Genomic DNA, 25,175 nt, shown 5'->3' with positions numbered 1-25,175 from the left:
TTTGCAATAAAGATTTAGCAGGTTTATTAGTTTAGGAAATCGCTATAATTAAGGATAATTCATAATGGCTGCTTATCCACTCTCCAGCAATAGCTAGCTTAATTTAGGCTCCATTTCTTTGAGCCATAAATAAGTTAGCTGCTATCTTCTGCACAGATGTGGCATTCAACCTGTTCATGTTGGCTGGTTTTTGCTTGTGTTTTAATCAAAAGCATTAGTAGATAAGACTATAAAAAGCGCAGGGTTTGAAATAAATTAGCAAGAAATGCATAGGCAAAGTTTTTTTAACTCTCAAAAAAAAAAGTAACCTCTCCCTCCAGAGGTAAAACAATTAAAAATAAATAATCTTTTAAATGTACTAAAGGAATTTTCATTTAGAAACCCAAGGAGAGAGAAAGTGACAGAGCAATAACATTAATGAAGGCCAAAGAAATATGAGCATGACCTCTCTACAGTATTTCCATTTAACTGTGCATGTAATTAAAGCCTGACCTTTGCAAATGCACAGCGGCTTCCCCTGTGATCCACGCAAAGGCTTCGAGGATGGGAGGTTTCTACAGCGCAGTCCTGCCTTCAATGTCTGCTCTGACGCATGGCTGCATTTGCTCTCTGTCCTCACTTTCCTGCTGGTCCTTAGCAACACCTGACATTCTTCTTCCATACACTTACTCCATCTTTGCGTTACAGCCCACACGTTTTGCAAATACTCAGTGCATGAGTCAGCAAAAGCCAAGCAGTGCCAGAAAGTGGGCCCAGATCATCAGCACCTCCAATGCCAGCTAGTTAGTGAGCATGATCTAAGTGTGGGGCCCTGTGCTAAGCCCTCCCTGGCCTTGTCTGAATAGCCAGCCAAAGGAGATCTTCCCCTCCTGAGATCTCCCCCAGGGAACTGCAGCTTTATTGACCTAAGAATCTGGAATCATATTAAGAGTGAAGCTATACAAAGACTTAAGAGTAACTTGTTCTTGTGATTTTCTTGACTGTGGAGTTAATCCTGGTATAATGGAATGGGTGTTGGTCTAAGAGCTGGAAGGTCTGGGATACATTTCCCAGCTCTGTCACTCATCACCTGCTGTGTCCTCAAGACAGCTAGTCAGCTTCTGTCAATCTTCAGCCTCCCCATTTGCAAAGCAGGACATCATCATCTACTGCATGGGCTACTGTAAGGACTCAGGGGAACAGTGCCCCCCAAAGTCTCCTGGGCCAACAAAAATGCTACAATGAATTCCAGCCCAGCCACGTAGGGAGGCCAGGAAGGGGGGCCTTCTCCATCTCCGAGTCTCCCCACTGTAAAGCAGGGCCAATGCCATCCGCCTCACTGACCTCACCATGTTAAGAGGATCAAGAGAAATGTGTGCATGTGGCGCATCGACTCTAAAGATACAGTGTAAGGTATCAGAACCAGGTCTCCCCCTGAGAGTTTCCACAGGGCTGCTGGTCTGTGGGTTCCAGATACACCAAAGTCCCTCAAGATCTCCAGGACCAGAGGAGGAGCTGAAGGGGTGACTGAGGCAGCTGAGGTAATGCCAAGTTGATGGGCATGATGCAAATGGGATGGGCACATAGATTTTTTTAAATTGTATCTTATTACCAAAATAATTCTTCCATACCTGGGGAAGTACTATAGGTGGCTCAGCTTCCTCTCTAAACAGGCTGACCTAGTGAACAAAGGGACAGCCAGGGATAAGGTGAGCTGATCCCTGAATGGAAATTTCTCTCCTGAAGCACTCTGATGACAAAGTTGGGTTTGGAGCCGAAACTGAGTAAATTAGCATCACGTGACACTTTCTTATTGACAATTTCTGGTATTCAATGTCCTGACCACAAAGTTGGCATACACACAGAAGAGCAGCAAATAAGCTGCCAAGGATAACAGAATGATTGTGACAAGGGTTCAGTTCCCCTTGCCCACTGTACCCTACTGACACTGGCCATTGCAGCCATCCAGTGAGAACAGGTGGGTAGGAGCCAGACAACTTCCAGGAGAATCTGTGCAGATCAAAGTGAGATCTGCAGCCAGGCAAAGGCCTCTGGCTTGCATGTCGTCTTGAAGGCCCCATGAAGCGGCACAATCTTAGCTCACACGTTATAAAACAGTTGCTGAGCTCTGTCAGTCGGCCGCTGGTTACCTGGCATGCTTACCTGCAGCCACATGATGGCAAGCAGCTCACCAGGTTTTTTATTCACGTACAAGTCTATTTAATCAGGTGTTCACTGGGAAATTTATACCCCAATACAAAAGTGATCTTGGCAAAATAAAAGTCTAATGTGGTAGGCTGTAAAATAGCACTGGATCACAGAATGAGGGAGCAAGTGGGGTCAGGGAATGGGCTGGTCCTTCCCCATTGCAGCATTCAGACTGAAAGTATTAGCCTAAAATGAGGAACATATTTATCAGGAAAATCTTTTATTCTTTTAAAATAGAGTTTCCCTTAGGAGTCAAAGTTCACAGGAACATTTACCATTCTGATGCACAAATTGACATCTTTAATAAGGCTTCTGAAAATTCAGAATTTAAATCATGGTTAGAATGATGGGGTCAAAACATGTCAAACTCAGGACCTAGGGTCAAAAAAAAATGTTTTCATTATAACTGAATTGCTTTAAAACATTTTTAGCATCCAAAAATTACGAACTAAAATAAAACATCTTAAAACCAACAAATAGGCCCCAGGGTTTTCTAAAGAAATATCTGCTTGCAAGGGAAATAAATGTTTAAATACATGGCACTCAAATAGAGGTAATATTAATAATAGTAGTAGCAGTGATAGAAATAATAGTTGAAGCTACATGTAATATTTTTGAGGAAACACAAGTATCCCACCTTAAGCTCCTAGAGGTAAAATCAGCAGGAGCAGTATAGTGGAGATAGCTGGAGACAGACCAAGTACATTTCCATCCATGACAAAGGAGGTAGTAGATGGCAAAAATGACAGCAAAGGAAAAGGGCAAGAGCACTTATTTGAGGGGGAAAAAAAAAGATTACTACAATTCCTTTTTTAAAGTGGTTAAGCACAGTTAGAACAAGAACCTGTAGATGCTTCTCGAGATCCAGCCATTGCATTACCACTAGCAATCCTAATCACTGCTCTAGAAAATAGATGCTTGAAGATTGGTTTGCTTTCATTGCTACCTCCTGCTGAACTACATGTAGGACACCAAACCCATCCTGTCTGACACCTTTGGGTCCCCACTAATAGTAATGCTGGGGTCAAAATATTCTTTCTAGGTAAAAGAAAGAAGAGTTTTAAATGGCTATACAAGATCTTGGGCTTCTCTCCCCATCTCTGACAGGGTCCTGGGGTATGGGGGAATTATTCTTACCATTTATGCTTATTTTCACCTCAAATCTATTTCATACATTTCCAGAAAGATTACAGGGCACAGTGAGGCATTCATGACCTCAGGAATAATTAAAGACGGTGTATTCTGCATAGCAACAACAATGGATTTCAAAACTGGGGAACCCAGTGCTGTTTGCATCACAAACCCAAGTGGAAAATAGCAGCACAAGAAGACAGCTTGTTTTTTCAAACGATTTTCTCAGCATTTCTTTCATTGAAGAAAAGCAGATTCCCATCCAGAAAAAACAAACCTTTCCAGCATAAAAGATAAATACGAGACCCCCTGTTCCCGCCTGCCCTTTCCCTGCGTGGTGCCGCCGAACATTCGGCAGCTTAGCAGTAATGTTTTGCTAACTATCAAAACTTGGATTCATTTGATTTGCAGATGGGGACCCCTATTGGTATGGAAAAAAATCCCAGGGAATATGGAAACTAAACACAGCCTTCTTAACCAAATATGCCTGAACTTAGCAAAAAGATACAACAAACACAGTTCCATTTCAGGAAGAAATATGGAGTGCTGAAATCCCTCCTCCCACCTGCACCAACACACACCCCTCTCAGAAAAGCTTAACCCCTCCCAAACACGGCTCTCTAGTTCACCCCTCAGCGCCCTGCACACCCCAGGGGGGCAGGCGCGTGCACGCTCTCCAGCTGCCTGTGTCACCGGGACTGCGGTCCGTCTCTTTGCAGACAGATCTCCGTGTTGGGCAGGATTTCCAATCCTTCATGACTATCTATTTGTCACTGCAGGTGAGTGGTGGCACTCAGCCTGATCCCCAGCCACTTTCACAGTTACTTATCTGTCTTTATGGATTCATCCTCTGTGTCAAGCCAGCGCATAACAGCATTACTGTCAGGGTGACAAAACTGTCCCCAGAGTGCCACAAATGATTCTCTCTCCTTATGGCTGCTAGCAGGGGAAACACAGTGACACTGCCTCGCTTCCCTCATCCTTCTCCAGTCCTAGCCTGGTTTGGCACCTCCTCCTGCAGGGAGAGCTAGCTAATGATGGCACGGGTGCAGGAAACAGTAGCTTGCATGGTCTTGAAAAACTATACAGAAAAAAGGGGGCAGGGCCTGTCTTAGCAGTGCTTCCTGCAGAGTGCCCAAGCTCTGGTCACCTGCTCGTAGGTGAGGCATCCCAGAGTTTAACACCTATCACTGAGGATGCCAGAGAGTGGATCCTCCCCACTTTCAACTCCCAAGGCTTGTCACTTTCCCACCTAGGGACCAAAAGGCTGTAAATCTGAACTGCAGTGGCAGGCCAAGATTTGAATGTTGTGCTTTTTAGAGCAGAAGTACTAACTGGAACTAATAATAAATAAGAATTTCAAGGGTACACGGGGTTTGCCAAATGGTGTGTAATCATTTTTGTGAGCTGACGGCTTCAAAAATAACATCTTATTTCTTTTCTGTTTTTAAATGGAGCCTCAGTTCCATTTTCCTCCACAGGCTTCCTTCAAAATGTAATTTTGACAGCAACGTGATGCCTGTGGCCATTTTACTTGGAAGGAAGGTTTCTGCTTTTCCTTCATTTTAATCCCACAACAACATTCCAAAATTAACGCATCAAGGGAAACACTGAATTTTTGTTGCCATCAGGAAATTGCTCAAGGATCCCACTTTAAGACATGGTAGTCCTAAATCAGGCTCACAATCATTTGCCGACCTGCCCAGAGTGATCTTCTCACGCCACTCAACAGTTCCACGGATCCCTCCAAAATCAAGGTCAGTGGAGCACAGTTCTGTTCACCAGGGCAGGCACACTGTATTTTGGGGCTTCAAACAATGTTAGAAAAACAGATAGTCAGCAAGACACTCTACTCACCGGGTAGGGTCGGGGATGAAGTCTATAGTTGGGAGGCTTTGCTTTCCCTTTGAAAGGTCAACTAAAATACAAGTGCGCGCATGTGGGTGCACGCACACATCAACCCACGCGCCAGTTCAGGCATGCCTCAAACTCCGCTTTGTTCTTATCCTGATGAGCACTCACTGTCTGAATTTTTTAAAATAGGTTCAATATGATTTCTGACACTGGAAAAACAAACCTAAAAGCAATTTAGAAAACACCTGCCCGTGAAGTCAGATGGCAAAATAACTAAAGCTTCTCTCGAAATCTGTGACCTCAGAGGCTGACATGGTTTGATGGGAAATTTAATGTAATAGGCTGCGAAAGCCAAGAGGCCTGTTGTCAGCAATGAAGTCTGAAAGTTAGCAGAATTAATAACACTGTACAATGGAAGAGCCCTCAAGGGACAAGGCTGCAGAACCAGGGCAGTGGGGAAAAATGACTTTTGAAGTCATTTCACTATGACATTCTGTCATCACTGCTAAACGGAAATAAAAAATCCCCCGAATCACCACATGTTTCTTTGTGTGTCCTTCCCTTATCTAATATAAAGTAATAACACCCCACCCAGCCTGGGAATGGACCCTCGAGGGATTCCAGAACTCCATTTTGAATCACTAAATGCAATAAGAATAAATGCAAGTAGGAGTCTGTTTAGCAGAGAGCGATGCCTGGGCTGTTGCCCATCGCAAGCCAATAAATCTCAATCCTTCAACAAGAGATGAAAATGGTTATCTCATCATTGCAGTGCCAGGGCGAAATTTTCTCTGAGCCAGAGTATTTTTATAGATGATTTATGTCTGGGAAGGAGAGTTATTTAGCAAAATGGCAGATAATGATAAATAGAAAGTAAATATGAATAGCAGCAAGGGAGTGGAGCTTTGCCACTGCAATAGACCAAACAAAATACCTCCATAAAGTACATGCCACAGATAATTGCCATTACACTGAAACTAGCATCTCTATATGACTGGGAGTGAAATACAAATGAGCCCATCTGATTTAGTAAGTGATTGCTCTTTGTTATTCTGGAATACATGACCCAGGAGTCTGCTAATTTTTCTTGAAAGCATACTTTGTGTCGATGGAGTAGTAGTTAGGATGAGCACAGGCTCGGAGCTACACTGACTGGATTCAAATGCAGCAGAGTTTCCTATTTGTTAGACCTTGGGTGAGCTCCTTCCTAAGCCTTAGTTTCTAATCTGTAAAATACAGATGATAATGTTGACCTCTTAAATTTGTTGTATGGATTAAATGAGAGACTCCACAGGAGAGCTTGCCATGATTCCTGTCACAGAATTAACATTGCATAAATACTAGCTATTACTATCAGTGAGGGACCAGCCACCCAGAGAACTATCTATTACTCTTTTAATTTATTCAGTCTTCTTCTTTCATTCAATCCTTCAGTTGGACTTAGAGTAAGATTTGAAAAGAGGAGAGTTGTAAGTGGGAAATTTGCAGTCTACTGATTGGGTGGAGGTCCACATTTATCTAGCACCTTTTTTTTGATCATTCCACCATCACTATCCTTAATTCTAAAGCATATGAAATGGTCATACCATTAAGTGGAAGAGAAGAGAGGAACAATAGAAATTATTCATGGAGTTACAATGCAAAGGAAGTCTACTTTCAAAATAAACAGAACTGAATTTTTGCAGCTTCTAAATAAAAGAGAAGTTGACTACACATGGAATCATAAAATGGAGTGGAAGGAAGGTATTTTTTTAAACGCTTCTTTTCTGTACTGAAGCACCACAGAGACCAAACCCCCCACCCCCCAAAAACCAAAACCTAATTATAGTTTTAAATGTCCAAAACACCATGTCCACCAAAAGCCCGATGCTCATTAGTACTAGTAATTAACTTTACAACTGTCAACACAAACAGCACACAGGCTGACAGATAGAGAGAAGCTCTGAGGGTGCTAATAAATCCGGAAATAACAACTTGACACACAGATGCACAAAAGGATGCAGGTGATAAAGAAATGTTGACATCAAATCTAATTATCTTCGAAACGGCCCACTACAGCATGAGCCACAGTAATGCACTGTTATTGCTGGTGATGAGCCCCCCTGGAACAGTGCTTAACCACTGCCTACAACCAGGCTTTTACAGCTCTTGTCAGAGCTAGTGAGGACAATATCACACAGGAAATTACGAGTGCCGTGACCCCGCCAAGTCAAAAATCCAGTGATGAATATGGGCTCAGCAAGGCATAGCAGATTACCCCCTCACGAGTTCTAAAGCTGGGATGATATATGACATTTTTATCAGGCACTTTCTCAGGAATGTCACCAAGAGGGAAAATAAAGGCCCTGCAAAGAGATGACTAGGTGAATTATGCAACTGTAATTGCCGATCATAACCTGATATGAGTTGAAATTGCTCTGTTTTCATATTGAGATAGCATAAAATTGTCGGGAAATGCAATGGCTCCTTAATGTGGCCTAGATGAGTCTAATATTCTGATCATTTTTCACTCACTTGCAAGGTAAATCGAGCTTCCTTAACACAGCCACTGTGGCCCAGGGCAATCGAGGGGCCCAATTTTACACTTGAATTGAGCAAATATGTGTAAACTACAATTTTTCATATTTTCTGCATGCATAAGAAGATGAAACATCTTTATCATCTGTATTGTCTGCCTGAGCTTATACAAAATATTAGTTTATCTCTCCTACTTTGGTTCATTCCATAAGCGAGACACATAGATCTGAAGGACAGGCAATATCCCATATATAAAACAAGTTCATCTTTTATGCAGTCTCATTTCACAAGTTCTCCTATTTAAAACAACAACCTCCACAACAAAAACAGACACAGCAGCAACATACAAAGGAAGAATTTTTTTAAAGAGGAGGAAAAGAACCAAATAAAGGCCCTAAACACAACCAGCTGTTCCACTGTTCCCGTTCATGCGCAGGAGGTGGAGAAAAACCAAATCATCTTTGGTGTCTCTCCTAGACTGTCTCCCTTTTCTCACTTAAGTCAGTTATACCTGCAAGAGGATGGTATCAGTATTTTATTGCTTTCCCTCTGCGGCGCGGCCTGCAGCAAACAGAAAAAAGAATGTGTTGGCTTTCTTCCTCCTGGGAGTCATCTCTAAAGCTGGGAGCATCTTGACAGCATTACTGGGGTTCTCGGGGGCCTGGGTCTGTTCCTTCTTGTTCCTGAGCCCTATCCCCTAGAGGGTAGAGGACCCACACTCAGCAAAGCTGCTTCATTATTGCAAAGTGAATATTCCCCTGTATACCTTCTGTCACTCGCCCAGGCCCCAGATCAGCCACACAGTGTGATCCGTGTATAGGACAAGCTATGCTTAGCCTAGAGGATGAGGTCCTAGAAATGGTTCTACTAATGATTCAGCCATTATAAGGGGCAGTGTAGCTGGGTTCCACTGTGATTTGTTACTGACCATCAACATATTTTTTACTGGCTTTACAGGCTGATGTCCTCACCTTCTTGGCATTCCCTAGATGTAGCCTCTGGGTAAGGCCCAACACACGACTCATCCTCCTGCCAGGTTCAGCCTTAAGCCACAGTGAACTTGCATTTATACATCTGGAAGATACACAAGGCAATTAAAATAATCTCATGTTTTTTGGTTCTTTTAAAAATAATCAAACTATTTTTTTCTAATCAAAAGACCCCTAGATAAAAGGGTGTTAGGTTAGTGTTAGTGACAGAGAGATCAGGGAGGGATAAAGACAACTGGCAGCCTAGGAAGAGCCACTCAGACTGAGTCATGGGATGTTTGTACCCCGGGGCCAAGAATTTGGGACAATCTCGCTCTCTTCTATGGTGGCCAACTAGTTCCGTAATGAATCAAGGCTATATGGAATTAAGCTTGCTGGAACTGTCTAAAGCTATATACTAAGGGACAGTTAGGGGAAGTGTCTCCTGTGACACACTAGTGTGTGGGTACTGGGATGAGAGGAGGCTGTATAATAGACACTTTGTCAACTATCTGGCTCCCCCATTCTGGTTCCCACTACACTTATATGGACAGCACTTCAGTGCTCTCTGTATATATGTCCATTTCCCTCTCCTAGATGGTAAGGTCCTCTTCACTAAAAAAAAAAATTAATGAAGGGATGCATGTGGTAATCAGCCAGTATATTCATTATCCATTACTGCACAATAAATTACCCCCAGATTAGGGATTTAAAAGAGCATGTATTATTATCTCAGAGTTTCTGTAGGTCAGGAATTTAGGAGCTGGTGCTGCAATTACCTGAGACTTGATTTGGGCTGGAAGATACACTTCTAAGCTCACTGACATGGCTGTTGGCTGGAGGCCTCAACTCCTTACCATGAGGGCTTCTACATAGGACTGCTCACAACATGGCAGCCTGCTTCCCTCAGAGGGATCCAGAAAGAAAGAGATTGTATGTGGCCACATTGCCTTTTTTATGACCTAGTCTTCTCTCTTATTCTTTTTGTCAGAAACAAGTTACCAAGTCTAGCCCACATTGTAAAGGAAGGGATTATATAAGGGTGTGACTACTAGGAGGTGGACATCTGGGAGGCTGGCTACCCCTGATAGATTTTAAGATAACAATTATATTCCCCCAACATTGACTGAATTTCCTTTGTGTAACAGACCTGTACTGGGAACTATGGATTCAGTGGCTGGTGGAAAGCAAGGTACAGTTTTCCCTCACAGAGTTTACAATCCAATAGGGAAGCTGAATGCTAAACAACTAGAGTCCGAGAGTTCCCTAAGGGGAAGTGGTGGGAATGGGGGGTGGGAATGGAGGAGCACAGAGCACCCTTAGTGTAAGATACTTAAACTGGAACCACAAGCCATGTTAGACTGTGTTATTACACATGCTATTATTATGCACCAGCCATCGTTTTTGGCTTTTTCCCAAATAATTATACATTGTCCTGAACATACAGTGCTCTAGGGTGAGGGTAAGCCCTTTATAGGTGCTAGGCAAGATGGTTTTTAGCTCCCTCTCTCAGGTGAAGAACTTCAGGCCAGGAGAGCAAAGATGTTCTCGATAGCCACCTTCATTCTTGAGAGAAAAAACAAGTCATAAGTAGAGATAGAAAATCTGCTTTCTGAGCCCTAAAGGTACTATCCGTCTAATCACTTCATAATGGGGGATTGAACTGTGGCCATAAGTGATCTAACACAAACTAAACCAAAACAAAACCTTCCTATTCAACTGATTTACTATTTTATATATTCTTATTTTTTATTTTTAAAGTAACAGAGGACATGGATATAAGTTTTTCTGTTTCTGTTTTTCTTGTTTTGTTTTGTTTTTAATCCAAGAATCGACTTCTTTCTTTCTAGGGAATCTTTATTGAATTGCAACACATTCGATATTATTAAGAATTCTGATCAGAGGTAAACATGCAAAACACTCAGCCAAGGGGATTAAGACTCTTTGTTAGTGTTTACGTTATCTGTTTTTAATTCCTATATATCCTTTCTTTATCTCAGTGTTTCAACACTAATTGCAAAACAGCCCTCGCTAACAGTAATGAGTCCCTGGACCTTTGCAGACCTCCAGACATAGCTCGTTGTGTAGATAAGGCAGCCCCTTAACAAGGCTCAGTATCTGGATCAAGGTCCTTTACTGCTTTTCCACTTTCTTTTGCTCATCTGGCCTTCCAGAGGCTGAACCAGCTCACTAAATCATGGAGTTCAGGGTGATATCTTAGTCAGCAGAGAGGCCCTAAACTCAGCTGGGTCTAATGAAATGGATACGCTGTTCTTGGCTTCTTCAAGATACTTTCTTATTTCAAATAGAGCAAGACTGAACATCAGTGTACAAGAGCACCAATTCCACCTGGTACTGCAAGCAGGGCTGAATCAAAACTGGGCCCTGTCCCCCAGTTAATCCTAGCTCACTGGTATGAATTGACTAAAGCTAAATGAAACTTGTTCTAAGGATTTCAAGGATCAAGCACAGTTCAATTCCCCATCTCCTCCTTCCATGAGTTTTCATGTTGCATTTTGGGTAAATAATGGTCCCTCAGTTCTGCTTGCACTGGAATCACAGTAAAGTGTCAAAGAAAGAGAATGAGTTCTCATATCAATGGGGTTGGTTCAACTGCTAGTTACTCTCATTTTCTTTAGCAAGAGAGGAACCACGTTCTGTCTTCTTTCCTTTAGTCCCAATTTTCCACTCAGTCATTTCTACGATTACAAGTATCTTTTACTCTTTCTTCAGTACTGACTCACCTACCCATGGAAATGGTACCTGTTTCGTCCTATTGTCTTTTCTCTTCCTGTGTGCCCCTTCCACAGACTTAATTCAGAGACCGTTGCTAAGCAACTATATATCATAGCAGCCAGTCACCAATTACTAATTGTCCTCAGCACTTCAGCCTTACAAATCTGGACAGCCTGCAACAGTGGCAAGTAGTTTCAGTGGCCAAAAACATACCCAGAGGTTTCTCGGCTCAGTGAGGACAGAGTCACTAGTAACAAGGCACTACCATCATGACAGTAACAAAGACTTCCAGTCTCAGACCCAACCCATCACACACTTGTCAGTCGGTCAGCTCGGCACTGTTCTCTGCTCCTGCTCCAGACATAAACTGGAGGTATAGCTGGGAATATCTGAACACACACCCTGACAGAAACAGGGATACTGGCATTTCACCCACATTCACCTTCCTCTGCATTTGCACCACCCATTTCTACAGTTTCTAGTTGAACTGAGGATCTATAAGTAATCGAATTTCAGCCTCAATTTTCTGGTGAGTGTAATGGAGTTAATTTCTCTAATGCTGGCAGTTCATGGAAGGAGTCTCTTGTGGCAGAACAGACCTGGGATTCGCAGCAGCTGTCAGAGATGCCGCTAAGGAATTCCTTATTAGCTAAGATGCAACCAGGCAGAAAACTCATTACACAGTGCTAAATATACTTAATCACATCTATTAGAGAAAAATGAACTTGATAATTACAACAAATAACAAAACTGCAGAAAGTGTTCAAGGGAGAAAAAAACAACAACACAACTCGCACCAGGATCTTAGCATACAGGGAACATGCGCCCCACGAGACGGAAGGACAGGGACTTGCAGCAAGGTGCAGACAGAGAAACCGGTCTCAAGGTAGGTGGAGCCGATTGCAGTTGCTGATGAGAATGACAAATTTACATTTCAAAAGTGCTCTTGTTTATTTGGTCTATGTAAAATTTTAATTAGAAAGACATCCTCAAGGGGTAAATGCTTTGTTTGTAGACTAGTTCTCCCAGGCTCAGGAAAGCTGAAAGGGAGACTACAGTAAACACTCTGTTTGACAAATAGAGATCTCTAATAGCTCAGTGGCACATTCGACTTCCCTGGAGCCTCACAAATGTTGAGAGTCAAATTTGTCCTCTTCTCTATCACAAATTTGAAGTCCTCGAGTCGGGGGACCCTTACCATCCTGACTGAGGAATATACACGTGGAGCCCCAGGGTGAAAGCTGCCTACCAATTTGCCAACTGCCTGACCTCACCCAGGAACACAGTCACCACCGGAGGTGGTTCAGGGCAGTCCTGGGGACAAGGCCACAGGAGCAAGTTAACTCTGAGCTGAGACCCCACAGGAGATGATCTCTGGAAACTGGGAGGAAAAGGGGGAAAACTGGTCACTGACTCTTTCGCAACTTCCTCTCCACAAGCACATAGGTGGCAGGATGGTTTCATCTCCCTGAAGGCAGAACAAAAATACACTAGTACCTTTGCCATGGCTGGCGGAAGCGGAAAAGACCCTGTCAAATCAAAAGTCAAGGCTGCACATCCACACAAATTACTGAGAAGCACTTTCCTCCCATTTATTTCCATTGTAAAGGAAATGAAAACAGAAGCAATAAATGTGATTCCTTTACGACACTCAGGTTTCCTGATCAAAGAGGTCTACTTCCCTGTCTTCTGTTTTGATGGAACGGCCCTTGGCATAGGTGAGGGACATTTTTGTTGTTGTCACCAACTCAGTCTGTAACTTGTCCTGGTTTCCCTCCAAGACACCTCTCCTTCCCGGACTCTTGGGCCAAGGGCTGCTAGTGCAGTCGCCACCAGCCCTGGCACCATCCTGCTCCCCGCTGACAGTCACGGGTAACAAACACCCGTGCGGGCAACGCGAGAACTTTCACTTTCCCACGGGATGTGAGCCCGGAAGGACAGCGCCCCAAAGAGCTGCTGGCGGCCACCTTGTGACTGAGAGAGGGGAGCCTGACTGAAAGGGGACCAACGCTAGGAGGAAGAGCAGCACATGGAGCCGAGGAACACAGGTGGCAGCCCTCACCTGAACCGAGGATCATACTATCTTAAAGCCAGACATTCTGGACCTTTTCAAACACGTGAGTCAACAGTCGTCTTCCCTACTGCCTCTGCCCACATCCTGGCCAGGCTCTTCCCCCAAGTTGACAGAAAGAATCCTAACTGATGGAGCAACATGCCCACTATCAACCACAATGCTTCACCTGGACCCAGTGTGCTCTTAAAGGGGAAGGCAAAAGAGAGGACCACATGACTTAAGGGCAAAGACCATGTGATTTAAGCCAGGTGATTGCTGACGTGTCTGGCACCTGTGTTCTGCAGTCCAGGAGCCCTGGGAATGGGTATTTTGGAACCTGGGCCCCAGCAGAGCAGATTACCTGGTAATGGCTCCTGGAACTGGGTAGAGAGATCAGAGGACCAGTGGGATATCAACCCAAACTAACCATCCAGCCACACTGTGTTTCATCACATATCAATTTTACCGGAAGGAAAACCATACAAATTTAATCAGCTCTTCATATGGAAATACTTAACTTTTTTCCCTTGGAGTTGTTTTGATATTATTGTTTTAAGAGTCAGGATTAAAAAAAAAAATCAAGACGTGTGACAGTAGTGGACACAGAAAAACATCCATTTCTGGCAAGAAGGCAAGTCTCATTTCCAGTAGACTTAAGTCTTAAATGCTCTGGCGTCTCTGTCAATTGCTTAACTCAATGAAGAACATATTACATGCCCATAACCATGAACTATAAGACAAGAATGATCCACCTTGCACAGCTCTCACCCACAGTCAAGGCAGAACACTATTATTGTGAGAATAATATGATATCAGAAAAGCTCCTGTTGCCCCCAAATTTAAGAAGTGTTCTGTTCTGGCATATAAGCCCCTGAGGTTTCCATCTGCTCCCTTGCCCTTCAAAGATATTATCAAACCTTGTCCAGACCTTTTAATCTCTGAAAACCTATAATGTGGAACTCTCTTACAAATATACCTATTAAAGAACTATGTTCTCTCTCAGTAGTCATAAAATGTAAAACACCTCTTAAAAGAGACTTCCTTTGTTTCCCAGCCAAGGGCACATAAGACAAAAGAGGCTGCCTTTTAAATATAATTTTAAAGCACTCTATTAAATAAAATGAAGTATTGATATACAGAGTGATTTAACAATGGGACTGTTTTTGAGATTATGGGCGCTTTTAAGTGCAGAAGTGATGCAAGCTATAGGCCAAAGCCAAGAATCTTCCATCTCAGAAGCAGGTCATCAGAAACTTAGAGGTGGGGAAAATACAGTGCATTGTTACCAACTGCATTGGGAAGATGCATAAATTTGAAGACTGCACATTACATGTGCCAGTTTCTGAGGAGGGCAGGTCAACTGCACAGCCCAGCCCAACCCCAGCCAGGACAACTGCCCAGACTGGCCTGACCTGCCCTGACCATAGTCTCAAACAGAAATGTCTAGCCCTGAGATAGCTGCATGGCAATAATGTGTGCTGGCCCTGCTGATGCATGTGCAGATCGATTTTCTCAGTGCCATTTGACTTTCTGTTGGGGGATCTATTTACTAAATGCCACAATATCAGCCAGGTGGACAGAGTTCTCTCCCGTGTTTCTGATGACTTCTTCTGGCCTCAGCACATTAGCAACATTTATCTTTTCCCTTGAAGGAGAAGGAATAGTGGAAACTGTTGGCAATTGAAAAGATATAAGCTTGTTCTTAAGACGAGGACTTTTTGGAACCCACAGCACAGAAAACTTTATGTCAACATTATGGATAATGCTGGGTTTTTTGTTTTTTTTTTAGAGGAAAAAGAAATCCCATTTCTATTATGCAATCAGGAAATTGAAGATGTCTATCTCCAGATAACCAACTGCTTGTGGTGCAGGGTCAGTTGGAAACTTTCACGTAGAATGTTTTCCTACTGTCTGTTCTGGTGTTTCTGTCACTTCACATTGATTTTTTTTTGCTCTCTGTAGCAAATAAATCAGAAAGTTAATAGTTCTGTTGATTTGGTGGGGCTTTTTTTTTTCTTTAAAAAAAAGAAAAGAAAAGAGTAGTTTTAAAGGGGGAAAAACTGATTCCAGTGTGTTAACAACTCCATCGCGGTTTCAGGCTGCGGTCATGCCAACTGTCTAGTAAAAAGCGAAATTCCACTGTAGCAGAAGTAATAAAATCTTCTTTTAAAGCACAAATACCATGCAGGGAGGAAACGTAAGCCCCAGCACTGGGACAAGGAAGGTGGGGGTGGTATGAAGTAAGATACGGACTGGAATACTGGGAATTCATGGTCACCACACTGTTTTGGATAATCTTTCACCAAAAGCAGCTGTTTCCATGACCCAGAGCCTTCTCTTCCTCTTAATCCATCACCCAGAGGATTTTGAAAAAAGATGTAGGCTATTATCTGAAGCTGTCTTCATTGTTTTCATATGACAAAATACTTGTCACCCACTCGACTTTTTCAAGGAAGCTGGTCTTTGAGATGCATGGTCAGAAGATCCTCCTCAGCATAGCACCATGCTTATGGCAAGCCAAGTGTGGCTGCCCTGACAGGTATGGAGAGGAACCTTCTGCTCATGTCTGCCAATCCACTGTTACCCATCCCCAAACCAGAGAGTCGGGCATTTAACATCTGAGTCTCCTACCTAGAGTTCTAGATCTCATAATTGACAATTGACTTTTCCTTAAAATCAGGGTCAAAGCTCCCCAAATTACCACCCTAGGTCATGAAAACACTGGGCCAGCTGTTCCCCAGGCAGCCAGGAGGAATCCTGCCTGACCCCCAGGCCTCCACTAAGTTATTCCAACAAAAGGCAGCAGTTGAATGTAGAGAAAAAGTCAAGCGAGAAGAGCTAGGATCCTGTGACAAGAGGCATTCACCAGTCAGATTGTTTTCACACAATCACTCAGGATCTCTGATGACGGCCAGACTTGGACGGGGGATCCATTTGCCAGGTACTGCTTTGACACTGAGAGCCAGCAAGCTGGAGGCAGAATGCAAAGCCAAATTCCTGTTTTGAAACTCGGGCTCTTCGTTTAGACACCCCCATCCCTGATGCACTGCAGAATCCGGGATAAGAGCTGGCAGGGCAATAGGGCCGAGCTCCGGGTTGGACACCTTACAGCTTCTACTCTCAGATTTGCCCTCCCTCTTCCCTTTTCCTCAATTTCTGCCTGAAGGAAAGGAGGGGCAGCTCCGGAGAAGGCAAAATGCAGTAGCAGCAGCAGCTGGAGCAACCACCTAACACTTTAATGAATTAAATGCAAAGATACAATGACATGTATTTCATTTCATCTGGTATTTCCTCAAGCCCTCCCACCATATGAGCTGTATGTAAACACTACAATTTCCCCCCCTCACCACTTTGGATTTAATTGTATTCCTAATTGAAAATGAAAATTAATTTGCTTTTGATCAATTCCAGGTGGTAGATCAGCCTGAAATGGTAGCAGGGCATTTTTTTCTTGCAGAGTGACCACACACACACACACACACACACACACACGCCCATAAACACACACACACACACACATGCCCATAAACACCAGCGGCGTTACCGGCGTAACGAGGCAGCAGCCTCTTTCTGCACAAGGCCTTCTAGTGTCTCTCCTCCCTTTGCTGATTGGCACCATTCAATTTTTAATAAGAGATTTACAAAAGTGACGATACTTGTGGAAATAAACTGCTGACAGACTTGCTGAGTTAAGTGCGTAATTAAGGCCATGGAACTACAGATGTTGAACAATGGTGGCTTACATCGAGATGTATGCGGGCATCACAAATAACTCGGCATCTGGTTTCTTTATCTAAGTACCTTTCTTACGGTTTGGATCTTAATTTTTTACAGTTGACAGCAGTGTTATTTGAGCCACTCAGTGGCATCTGGCTGCTGCGGGGGAAAAAAAAAGAAAGAAAGAAAGAAAGAAAGAGGAAAAAAAAAATCTCCATGCACTTTAATTAATTGTGGAGAAATTACATGGTCCTTCAACCGTGTAGTTTGTCATCAGTGCACATTACAGATTTATATTAGATGTTTCTCCACAGTGTCAGGAATAATTAAAAGGGGGTAGGAAATGATGCCAACCAGCAATGCTTTACATCAGTGGTGAAAGTTTTATATTTATTACAGCCAAACAATTTTAGAAGAAGATGTCAACTCCAAGGCTTAACTGTGCATGGAATACATATCAGGCTGGAGGGAAAGCCAGTGCTACCAGAATAATGAGAGGGCTAATGTGTAATCTGCCAGGCTGGCCAGAATTGGTGTGGCACGTCATAGTTATTAATGACGCGGTATCCCCTTTTTGCATAAAAACAGTCACCCAAAACAATACGTGACATATGCTGTTTTCTTTTTTCTGGAAATGATCTTTATCCAATTGTTCCCTCTGATTCTAATAACAACAGAAGTGCCAACTATATGTAAGTCACATTTTTTTCACTCTCTTAATTTGTGCCACACTATGGCTTGGGCACCATTGATGGAATTATTTAGTAAAAATCTATCATAGTGACTTCTGCCTTCATTGAGCACAAGATTACAGCATCCCTGCCGGGGCCTGCCACAGAAAGGGCCATGCCTAGACAACAGCCAACATCAATGGTATTCACCACCCTGTACCCACACCAGCTGAGAAATTCAAGTATTAGCCCTTATTCCTGCTCCCACTGAACAAACCTGGAACATATTCTGTTATCCCTTCCAAGGAACACATTTAGAAATCAAAGAAACGACCCATGGATACATGTCAAAGCGATGATCATACACAGGACATCCATCTTCCGGTCTGCTCTTCCGACAGAACAGCTTTCCCTTTGTATCGTCGGCCCATCAGGCAGCACATTTCAGGGAGATTATTAGACACCCTCAACCTTCATCGTGTGTCTCGCAGGAGAGTCAGCGTGCTCAGTAATCCCCTAATATGCGATGCCTGTCACTTCTTATTTATTAGTTTCTTGCCCTGGGTATTTTCATAATTTCCATTTAGTTAGTGTGGCCCCAGAAGTGGAGACATTCTGGGAACCACCACCGCAGGACAGCCTCATCTTTGCCCCTGTGGACTCACAGGAGAGCAAGAGCTGAACGGATTCTCTCCTTGGGGTCTGTGAGTCTTAATGGTGGGGAATCTTCCTCCTTTAAACCTTCACAAGGTAAGGAAAATGGTAATGGAGTCCTCACAGCAACCAGGGTCTCAGAAAATTGCTAGGGGGGCCTGATAGGAAGAAACTGCCTCAGGTTCGGCAGGATTCTTCTACAACAAAGTAACAACACCTCAATCATGTTAAACTCTTTAGTAGCAATATCTTAAGTTTATAGTGTTTTACATTTTCAAAGCACTTTGTATACTTTTTCACTTTACTAATACTTGTGTGACTCAATGCAGAGCTATACAAAGGGGAGAAACCTCAGCACTTCCTTCTTCAGTCCTAAGGAAAACACACACCTGAGGAACATTTTTCTTTGCTGATGGCTTAGAAAGGTGTGTTTAGCTTTCGAAGTCTCTCTGTACTTCAAATTCAATCTAAACTTCCTTTGGCCCTGCCTTCCTTTCTGACTCCTCCCATCTTCTCTCCCCACCCCTGAAACATTGCTCCCACATTGCTCCTCTTCCTCCAAGATGTCACACCCATTCCCACCACAGGGACTTTGCACTTACTGTGCCCTCTGTCTGGAACACTAACTTCATGTCTTCATGTGACTGTCTCCTTGTCTTTCAGATCTCAGCTTACATGTCACTTCTCAGAGAAGCTTTCTCTGGCTTTTCTATCTAATCTTACCCACCCTCCCACCCCCATTTCCTAATTCATTAACTTTAGTGATCTTATTTACGTGTTTGTTTAACACGGGTCTCTCCCACTGGAATGTAAGCTCCAAAAGAACCTGGAAATACCACAACTTCAGGACAGACTTCTCTACGTGCTTAAACATACCTACAATTAGTTTCAAATGATGTATGTGCCAAATTTTTCTTTAATTCTGTAGAAAGTCTTTTATCTGTTTAGTAAAACTGAGATTTTTACCATATAAGTGATTTTTCATCATCTCACTTGAATTTCAAAGCCACTCTTTTGGGGTGATCCTAATGGAATTAACCAAATTTAAAGAGATGTTGATGTATAACCATTATTATTGGAAAGAAAAGAATATGAAAAAAGGTCAAGCCACTGTATCTTCTGTCCCTAAATAAGGATTATTTTAAAGTCAGTCTTCTCACTGTTAAGTCTTAAAGCAGTTCACTCACGAGTCACTCGCTTTGAACTCTAACTTGAAATGAGGTTTGCAGAGGCTCAACCAAATCCCTGCTAAATGCACTTCAGAAAGGGGCACTTAAGTGCAACTGTGGCCAAGGTCAGGAATCACTGGCTCACAACACCTGCCTAGAACAGCAGATATGTACAACAGCAATCCTGCACACTAGGGACTGGCCAGGGCCAGTAGAAAGGAAGTTTACATCACAACAGGAAGATCTGAACTCATTAGAGAAAACAAATTCTTACAGGAAGTGAGGGGTCTAATAGTTGACTAGAGAAATGATCAAGGTCTCCGGAGAGATTACAATTAGGATAAATCCTCCCTAACACCTGCACTTCTTGAGGACTGTGTCGAGTCCATCTCTGGAGCTCGTTAGGTATGTCTAATATATACTAAATACTCAGGGTGTATGCAGTGGAGTGAGTCTGTAGGACAGGCCTACCTCGTAAGCTCCATGAGGGCAGGGCCATATCTCTCATTCTCCACTGTATACTCAGTGGGAGGCTCTCAGTAAAAGTTTGTTTAGTGAAAAACATAAGTATGAATAAAAATGAATAAATCAATAAATAATAGAATAAACTGATGAATGAATGGGCCATATCATCCCTGTGGGGCTAAGACACTGGATCATCCTGCGGAGGTGGAAATGCTACCTCCATCCCCATGTTTCTCCCTCAGTCTGCACACAGTTTCTCTCCGGAAAGGAAAGAGTCTTTCCTTCTCCCCCCACCCCCTATATGCACTCTGAAACAAGAGTCCTACTTTTGGAGAAACAAAGCACCTCTGAGATTGTTCATGACAACCTGTCTTCCTCGTCAAATTCATTAAACGTTGCCTTCCTTGAGCCACGACCACACAGGGCCTTGGTACATGCTGCATAGAAAGCTAGAGGCTGCAGGATCCCCTGGTCCGGGAGCTCATGGCTACACGGCGCCTGACAGGACAGCACGCGCAGTGTCAGCTTGGCTCTGGCACCGCCCCCGCAAATTCTCATCATTCTGGAAAACCCAGTCTGCCCTTTCCAAGGAGCAGCAGGCTAACAGGTCCCCCGTTTCCAAGGTGGCCCTCCTGCCCTCACAAGTTCTGCTGGTTGCTCTGGCTGTCCCTGTCCTGCTTCACACATGCACTGAGGGCATATCAGAAATCATAGGGTGTCTTAGAGTGGATTTTCTCCCCAGTTTTGCAGTCAGAAGTAGCCAGGGAGCCTTGGCAGCTGGGAGCAGCCAAGAGGGTAAGGAAGTTTCTTTCCAGGTTGAGCACAATCTTTACGCACCTGGTAAGAACTTCACTGAGAGTCCTCTATCCAGATTTTAACCAAGCTGTGACTGTCTGTTCTGAAGCCTGAAATGTTCTATGCTTCCGTCACCATTGTTCAACCCACGGGGGTCAAGTTACATGAAGCAAGGTTCTTCCCAATTCCTAGATTCTGATCTGTTTGTGCTTGAAAACATCTTATCCTCTGATTAAGCCTCTGATGGGTCATCTTCCTGGGGCCAAATCTCTGTACAGACCCTAATTTAATGTAGCTGCAGCCATAACTACAAGGATTTCATTTTCAATGTGTTCACTACTGGAATAAAGGTTCTCTCCAGTTGTGCCAAAAATAGATATGCCCTGCATTTAGCAAAGTCCACTTCCATGGGCAAGAACATCAGGCATACATGTGCCAGTACCTCTAAGATGAAGAGAAGTAGGGTAGGGTGTATTCTGATTAAATATGCTTTCTAAAATTTTAAAAACAATTTAATGACAGCATTAAGGAAAATTTAAAGTTATACATAATACCACCATTCTAACAAACCCAGTTGACCCCCACACGTATATATAACCTCTACATATTTTTAAACATAAAGTCAGTATAATCATTAATTTGCTGTTTTCATTTAATGGTATATCATAAGCATATTCCCATGTTTCTATGTTGTATTAATAAACATTACATGTTTTTCTAGAGTAGAAGAGTCTATAAAACAGAAAATAAATCATGTATTAAATGAGGGACTATAAATATATTTCAAAAACTTCTAGGCAAAAGGAAAAAATAACATCTGAAATCTATGCAGCTGTGATATAGCTGCAGAAAACTGAACAAAGGATATATTAGATACTTTTGCCTAAAAGCATGAGCACTGGACACTATTAACTAGCTTTAGGATCTCTGGAAAATTAATCACTTTCCCTTTGCCTGGGCCTTCTCAATGAGACATGGAGGGTAGGGCTGGGTGAACTTTAAAATCCTTTCCTGCTCTAAAATTTTATGTTCATCCCTTAAAGCAACTTTATTCTGAGGAATACAAAGAAAATTGTAGGTACTTTAACTTATTCCTTAGAGGAGCAGTACAGTGGAAATCCACTGGATTGTGTCCCCTGTTCCCCTTTTTTGGGAACTGACCTCTCCAACATGCCTAGCAGGTTCCTGGCAGCCATGTTCGTGCCGCATGGCCTCAGACCCTAGCCAGAGTTGATTGTTTGAGTAGTGGTAACCATCTTTCAGCTGTGTTAGAGCAAAGTCCATGGACCAAAGCGGGAAGCAAGGAGACATGCAGGGAGATGCAGAAAGCAAAGACAGATGACCTCCCAACCTATTTCTAAGATCAGGTTTAGATAGATATCCTGTATCCATAACAGAGTTCTATCAAAATAATCAGGTCCCTTATTTCACTAGTGTATCTCACATAGCAAAAAGGACTCACAGTTAACAGGCTTCTTTAAGTGTCCTGTTTATTACTTATATTTACACCTTTTGGTAATTTTAAAAGAAACAAATCAGTATTATTAGCTCTACCTATAGAAGAGGAACTGAGGCAATGAGCTTATAAAAAGCCAAATAACCCAGAAATGCATTGGCTGAGTGAGAACTCAATCCAGGGGCTCTCACTTGACACCAGGAGTATATTTGTTCATTATTTCTGACCCAATAGCTTAACTTCTTTATGTGTGGGAAACTGCAAGGAGGAGCTGGAGCTGGAGTTCCCAAAACTTCAGCATTTTCAGAAGGGAACTCATTTCTGAGCGAATTTTGGAGGTCTGGACAAAAAAAGGCTCAAGGTGTGTAGTTTTGGCCATTGAATCTACCTTTGTGGCCCAGGGATCCTTTCAATTCATTCTGCTCCCACGGTTAGGGCCTTGGCTTCCCAGCCCCAAGAAATGGAGTCTGGTCTTTTGGTGGTTTTCCTTCAGTCCAGACCTAATGAAGACCCTTTTATGCATGCGGAGATGTTAACAGAGATAGGCAACATGGAGGTTGGGAACTGAGTCTGGCCAAAATGTTGAAAACATTAAAGAGCAAAATATTAAATTAGGACTAATCTGGTCAATTCAGAATACTGAGGGGCAATAGGAACCTTAAAACAGGATAGACAGCTGAAAACGAGCTTTTTTTGTGTGCTGTGCCTTAATCCACCAGCCTATCTGAAGGTCTAACCTATCAGGTATTGAACCATACATCAGAGATATTTCCTTTACTCCCTGGGGGAAGGAGGCAAGGAGGAATTGGTTCCATATGAAGCAATGTGATCTCTATTACTTTCCTAAATGAAAGCTTCGGAGTCCCTGGATGTGATAATTGTGTTTGTTCATTACACCATCTCTTCCACCACCACGACCAAAATCTCAACCTCAAAAACAAAGAATTTAGAAAAGGAAAGAAATGTATCCAACACAGAACCAGCACCTTGGCATCTATGTACAACTGAGGTTTGATTTGAAGAGGAAGGAAGTAAGGGGAAGATACAAAAACATCTGACAATTCCAGTTATTTAATTTTAAAAAGTACAAGCCTAAAGAATGTTCTTGGGTTTGTCTGCATCAAAACTTTCCCAAGGTTTCCTGTAAGTGGCAGGAAGCTGCTTTGTCAAAGACCTTGCAACACACAGGGACAATGATCTACAATTAAGTGTTCTCCAGCGGGCCTCAGCGTGACAAGCCATAATGGCTCCAAAGGAGCCCTTAAAACCTACCATGTCACTGAGCTCCCCAAAGCATGGGGATTTAGAGTTATGGATTAGACCTCTTAACCCTTCTCCTCCCCTCAAAATACCTTAAAGACCCTTTCCTCCCAGGGGAGGAGTTGTCCTAGCCAGTGTCTGGCTAAGCCATCTTTGTGAAGACACGTTTAGACACAGTTACAGAACATCAAATGAAGACTCTGCGCTCAGCTGAGAGCCCCCTCTCATGTTGCCAGATTAAAGGGCCAGAACCACAGTGACCCCGCCAAAATGAAGAAGAGGCCTCTCAGGGATCTCATTTTATTTCTGGATGTGAATAGCTATGTGGTCTTAGGAATGACACATGTTCTCTTGATTTTTACATCTATAAAGTAATGATGTGGCTGCTTCCTTATCTGTCCAGTTTCTAGTAAGGAGTACCTTTAAATAAAAGACAGGGTGTGACTAAAGGGAGTATCTGTTTTACAGCAAAAATAACAAAATTGACAAATCAGATCCTGTCCAGTAAGGCTTGTCCTGCTGAATATTAGTCATTTTGAGGGATGTGTAGATTCTTTCATACTTCAAGGAAAAACATGGAATCAAGCCCTGTGTTTTCTGAACTCAGTAGTTACAGTAATAAGAAAACTGTATCAAAAGGGATGATCCAAACTCTCTATATATTCTGAATGGTGTGACCACATACTATTATTTTGGAAGGGATTTACTTTCCTAATTATGCTTTGCTGGTGACTCAGTGTGCTTCATCCCTAAGCACACACTGCCAATGGGGGCTGATAAACTAGTATCAGCTTATTAGGTAACAGACACCAGCTTATTATGAAAAATTCATTCAAGTTAATGTATGCACAAGTGTGAAATATGATTGCAGGAAAGTCCAGTTCCAGAAGAATTAAAGAAAGTTTAGTGGCTTGAAAGCATTAATGACCCTTTTCAAGATCCTAAAACTATTAGAATAGCTCTGTTACCTGGTCGTATGTTCACACTATCCTATTGGTCTCTAAAGCTCAGTTCATTCCCCACCTGTGGCTAAACAGGTTCCAGGGTTCGGAATCATACACAGCACTCAGGAAACTTTTTGGATAATGACTGTAACAGAACTGGAAATGACTATTTCCTAATAAAAGCTTCCTCCTAATGTACTCCTGCCAACAGGCTATGTTGAGATGGCAAAATAAGGTACCTTTTGTGGCAAAAATTTTCCATCACTCTTTCTTCTTCTTATACAGCAAGGGAATTCTTTTCATTTTAGAATCATAAAGCTCTTAAACTCTGGTTTTAAAATGGAAAAGCAACTAGATCTTTTATTAGAAAAAGTGCTGTTGAGAGCAGCTTTATTTCCTTGTTACACAAACATCTGCCTTCTCAGAGAGCGGAAAGCCAATGTTTACTATGAGGTCTATTTAAAAAGGTGGATGCAAGATTTCACATACACTGTTCAGTAACAGGGGGGAAAAAAAACCTTTGATTTTTTATTTTCAGATGTTTAAATGGTTTCAAAACCCTCTGGGCACTGCCATGCCCTCACACAGTGGCTGTGGG

General features: G+C 42.7%; 1 protein-coding gene across 2 annotated transcripts in view; it reads right to left on the bottom strand.

Moving 5' to 3' along the window:
- FTO (FTO alpha-ketoglutarate dependent dioxygenase) overlaps positions 1–25,175 on the bottom strand; it is a 402,025-nt gene that overhangs the window by 37,973 nt on the left and 338,877 nt on the right. Inside the window, exon 9 of one of the 2 annotated variants that reach the window (XM_057492746.1) lies at positions 8,661–8,763. The exons of the other annotated variant lie outside the window; for it this stretch is intronic. Coding sequence (XP_057348729.1) covers positions 8,661–8,763 — 103 coding nt within the window. The remainder of the gene's footprint in view (positions 1–8,660; positions 8,764–25,175) is intronic. 2 annotated transcript variants of the gene reach the window in all.

Source organism: Manis pentadactyla, chromosome 15 (assembly GCF_030020395.1).
Source record: "Manis pentadactyla isolate mManPen7 chromosome 15, mManPen7.hap1, whole genome shotgun sequence".
NCBI classification, from domain to species: Eukaryota; Metazoa; Chordata; class Mammalia; order Pholidota; family Manidae; genus Manis; species Manis pentadactyla.
The sequence above is the reverse complement of the archived record's forward strand: the minus strand, read 5'-3'. Positions and strand labels throughout refer to the sequence as shown.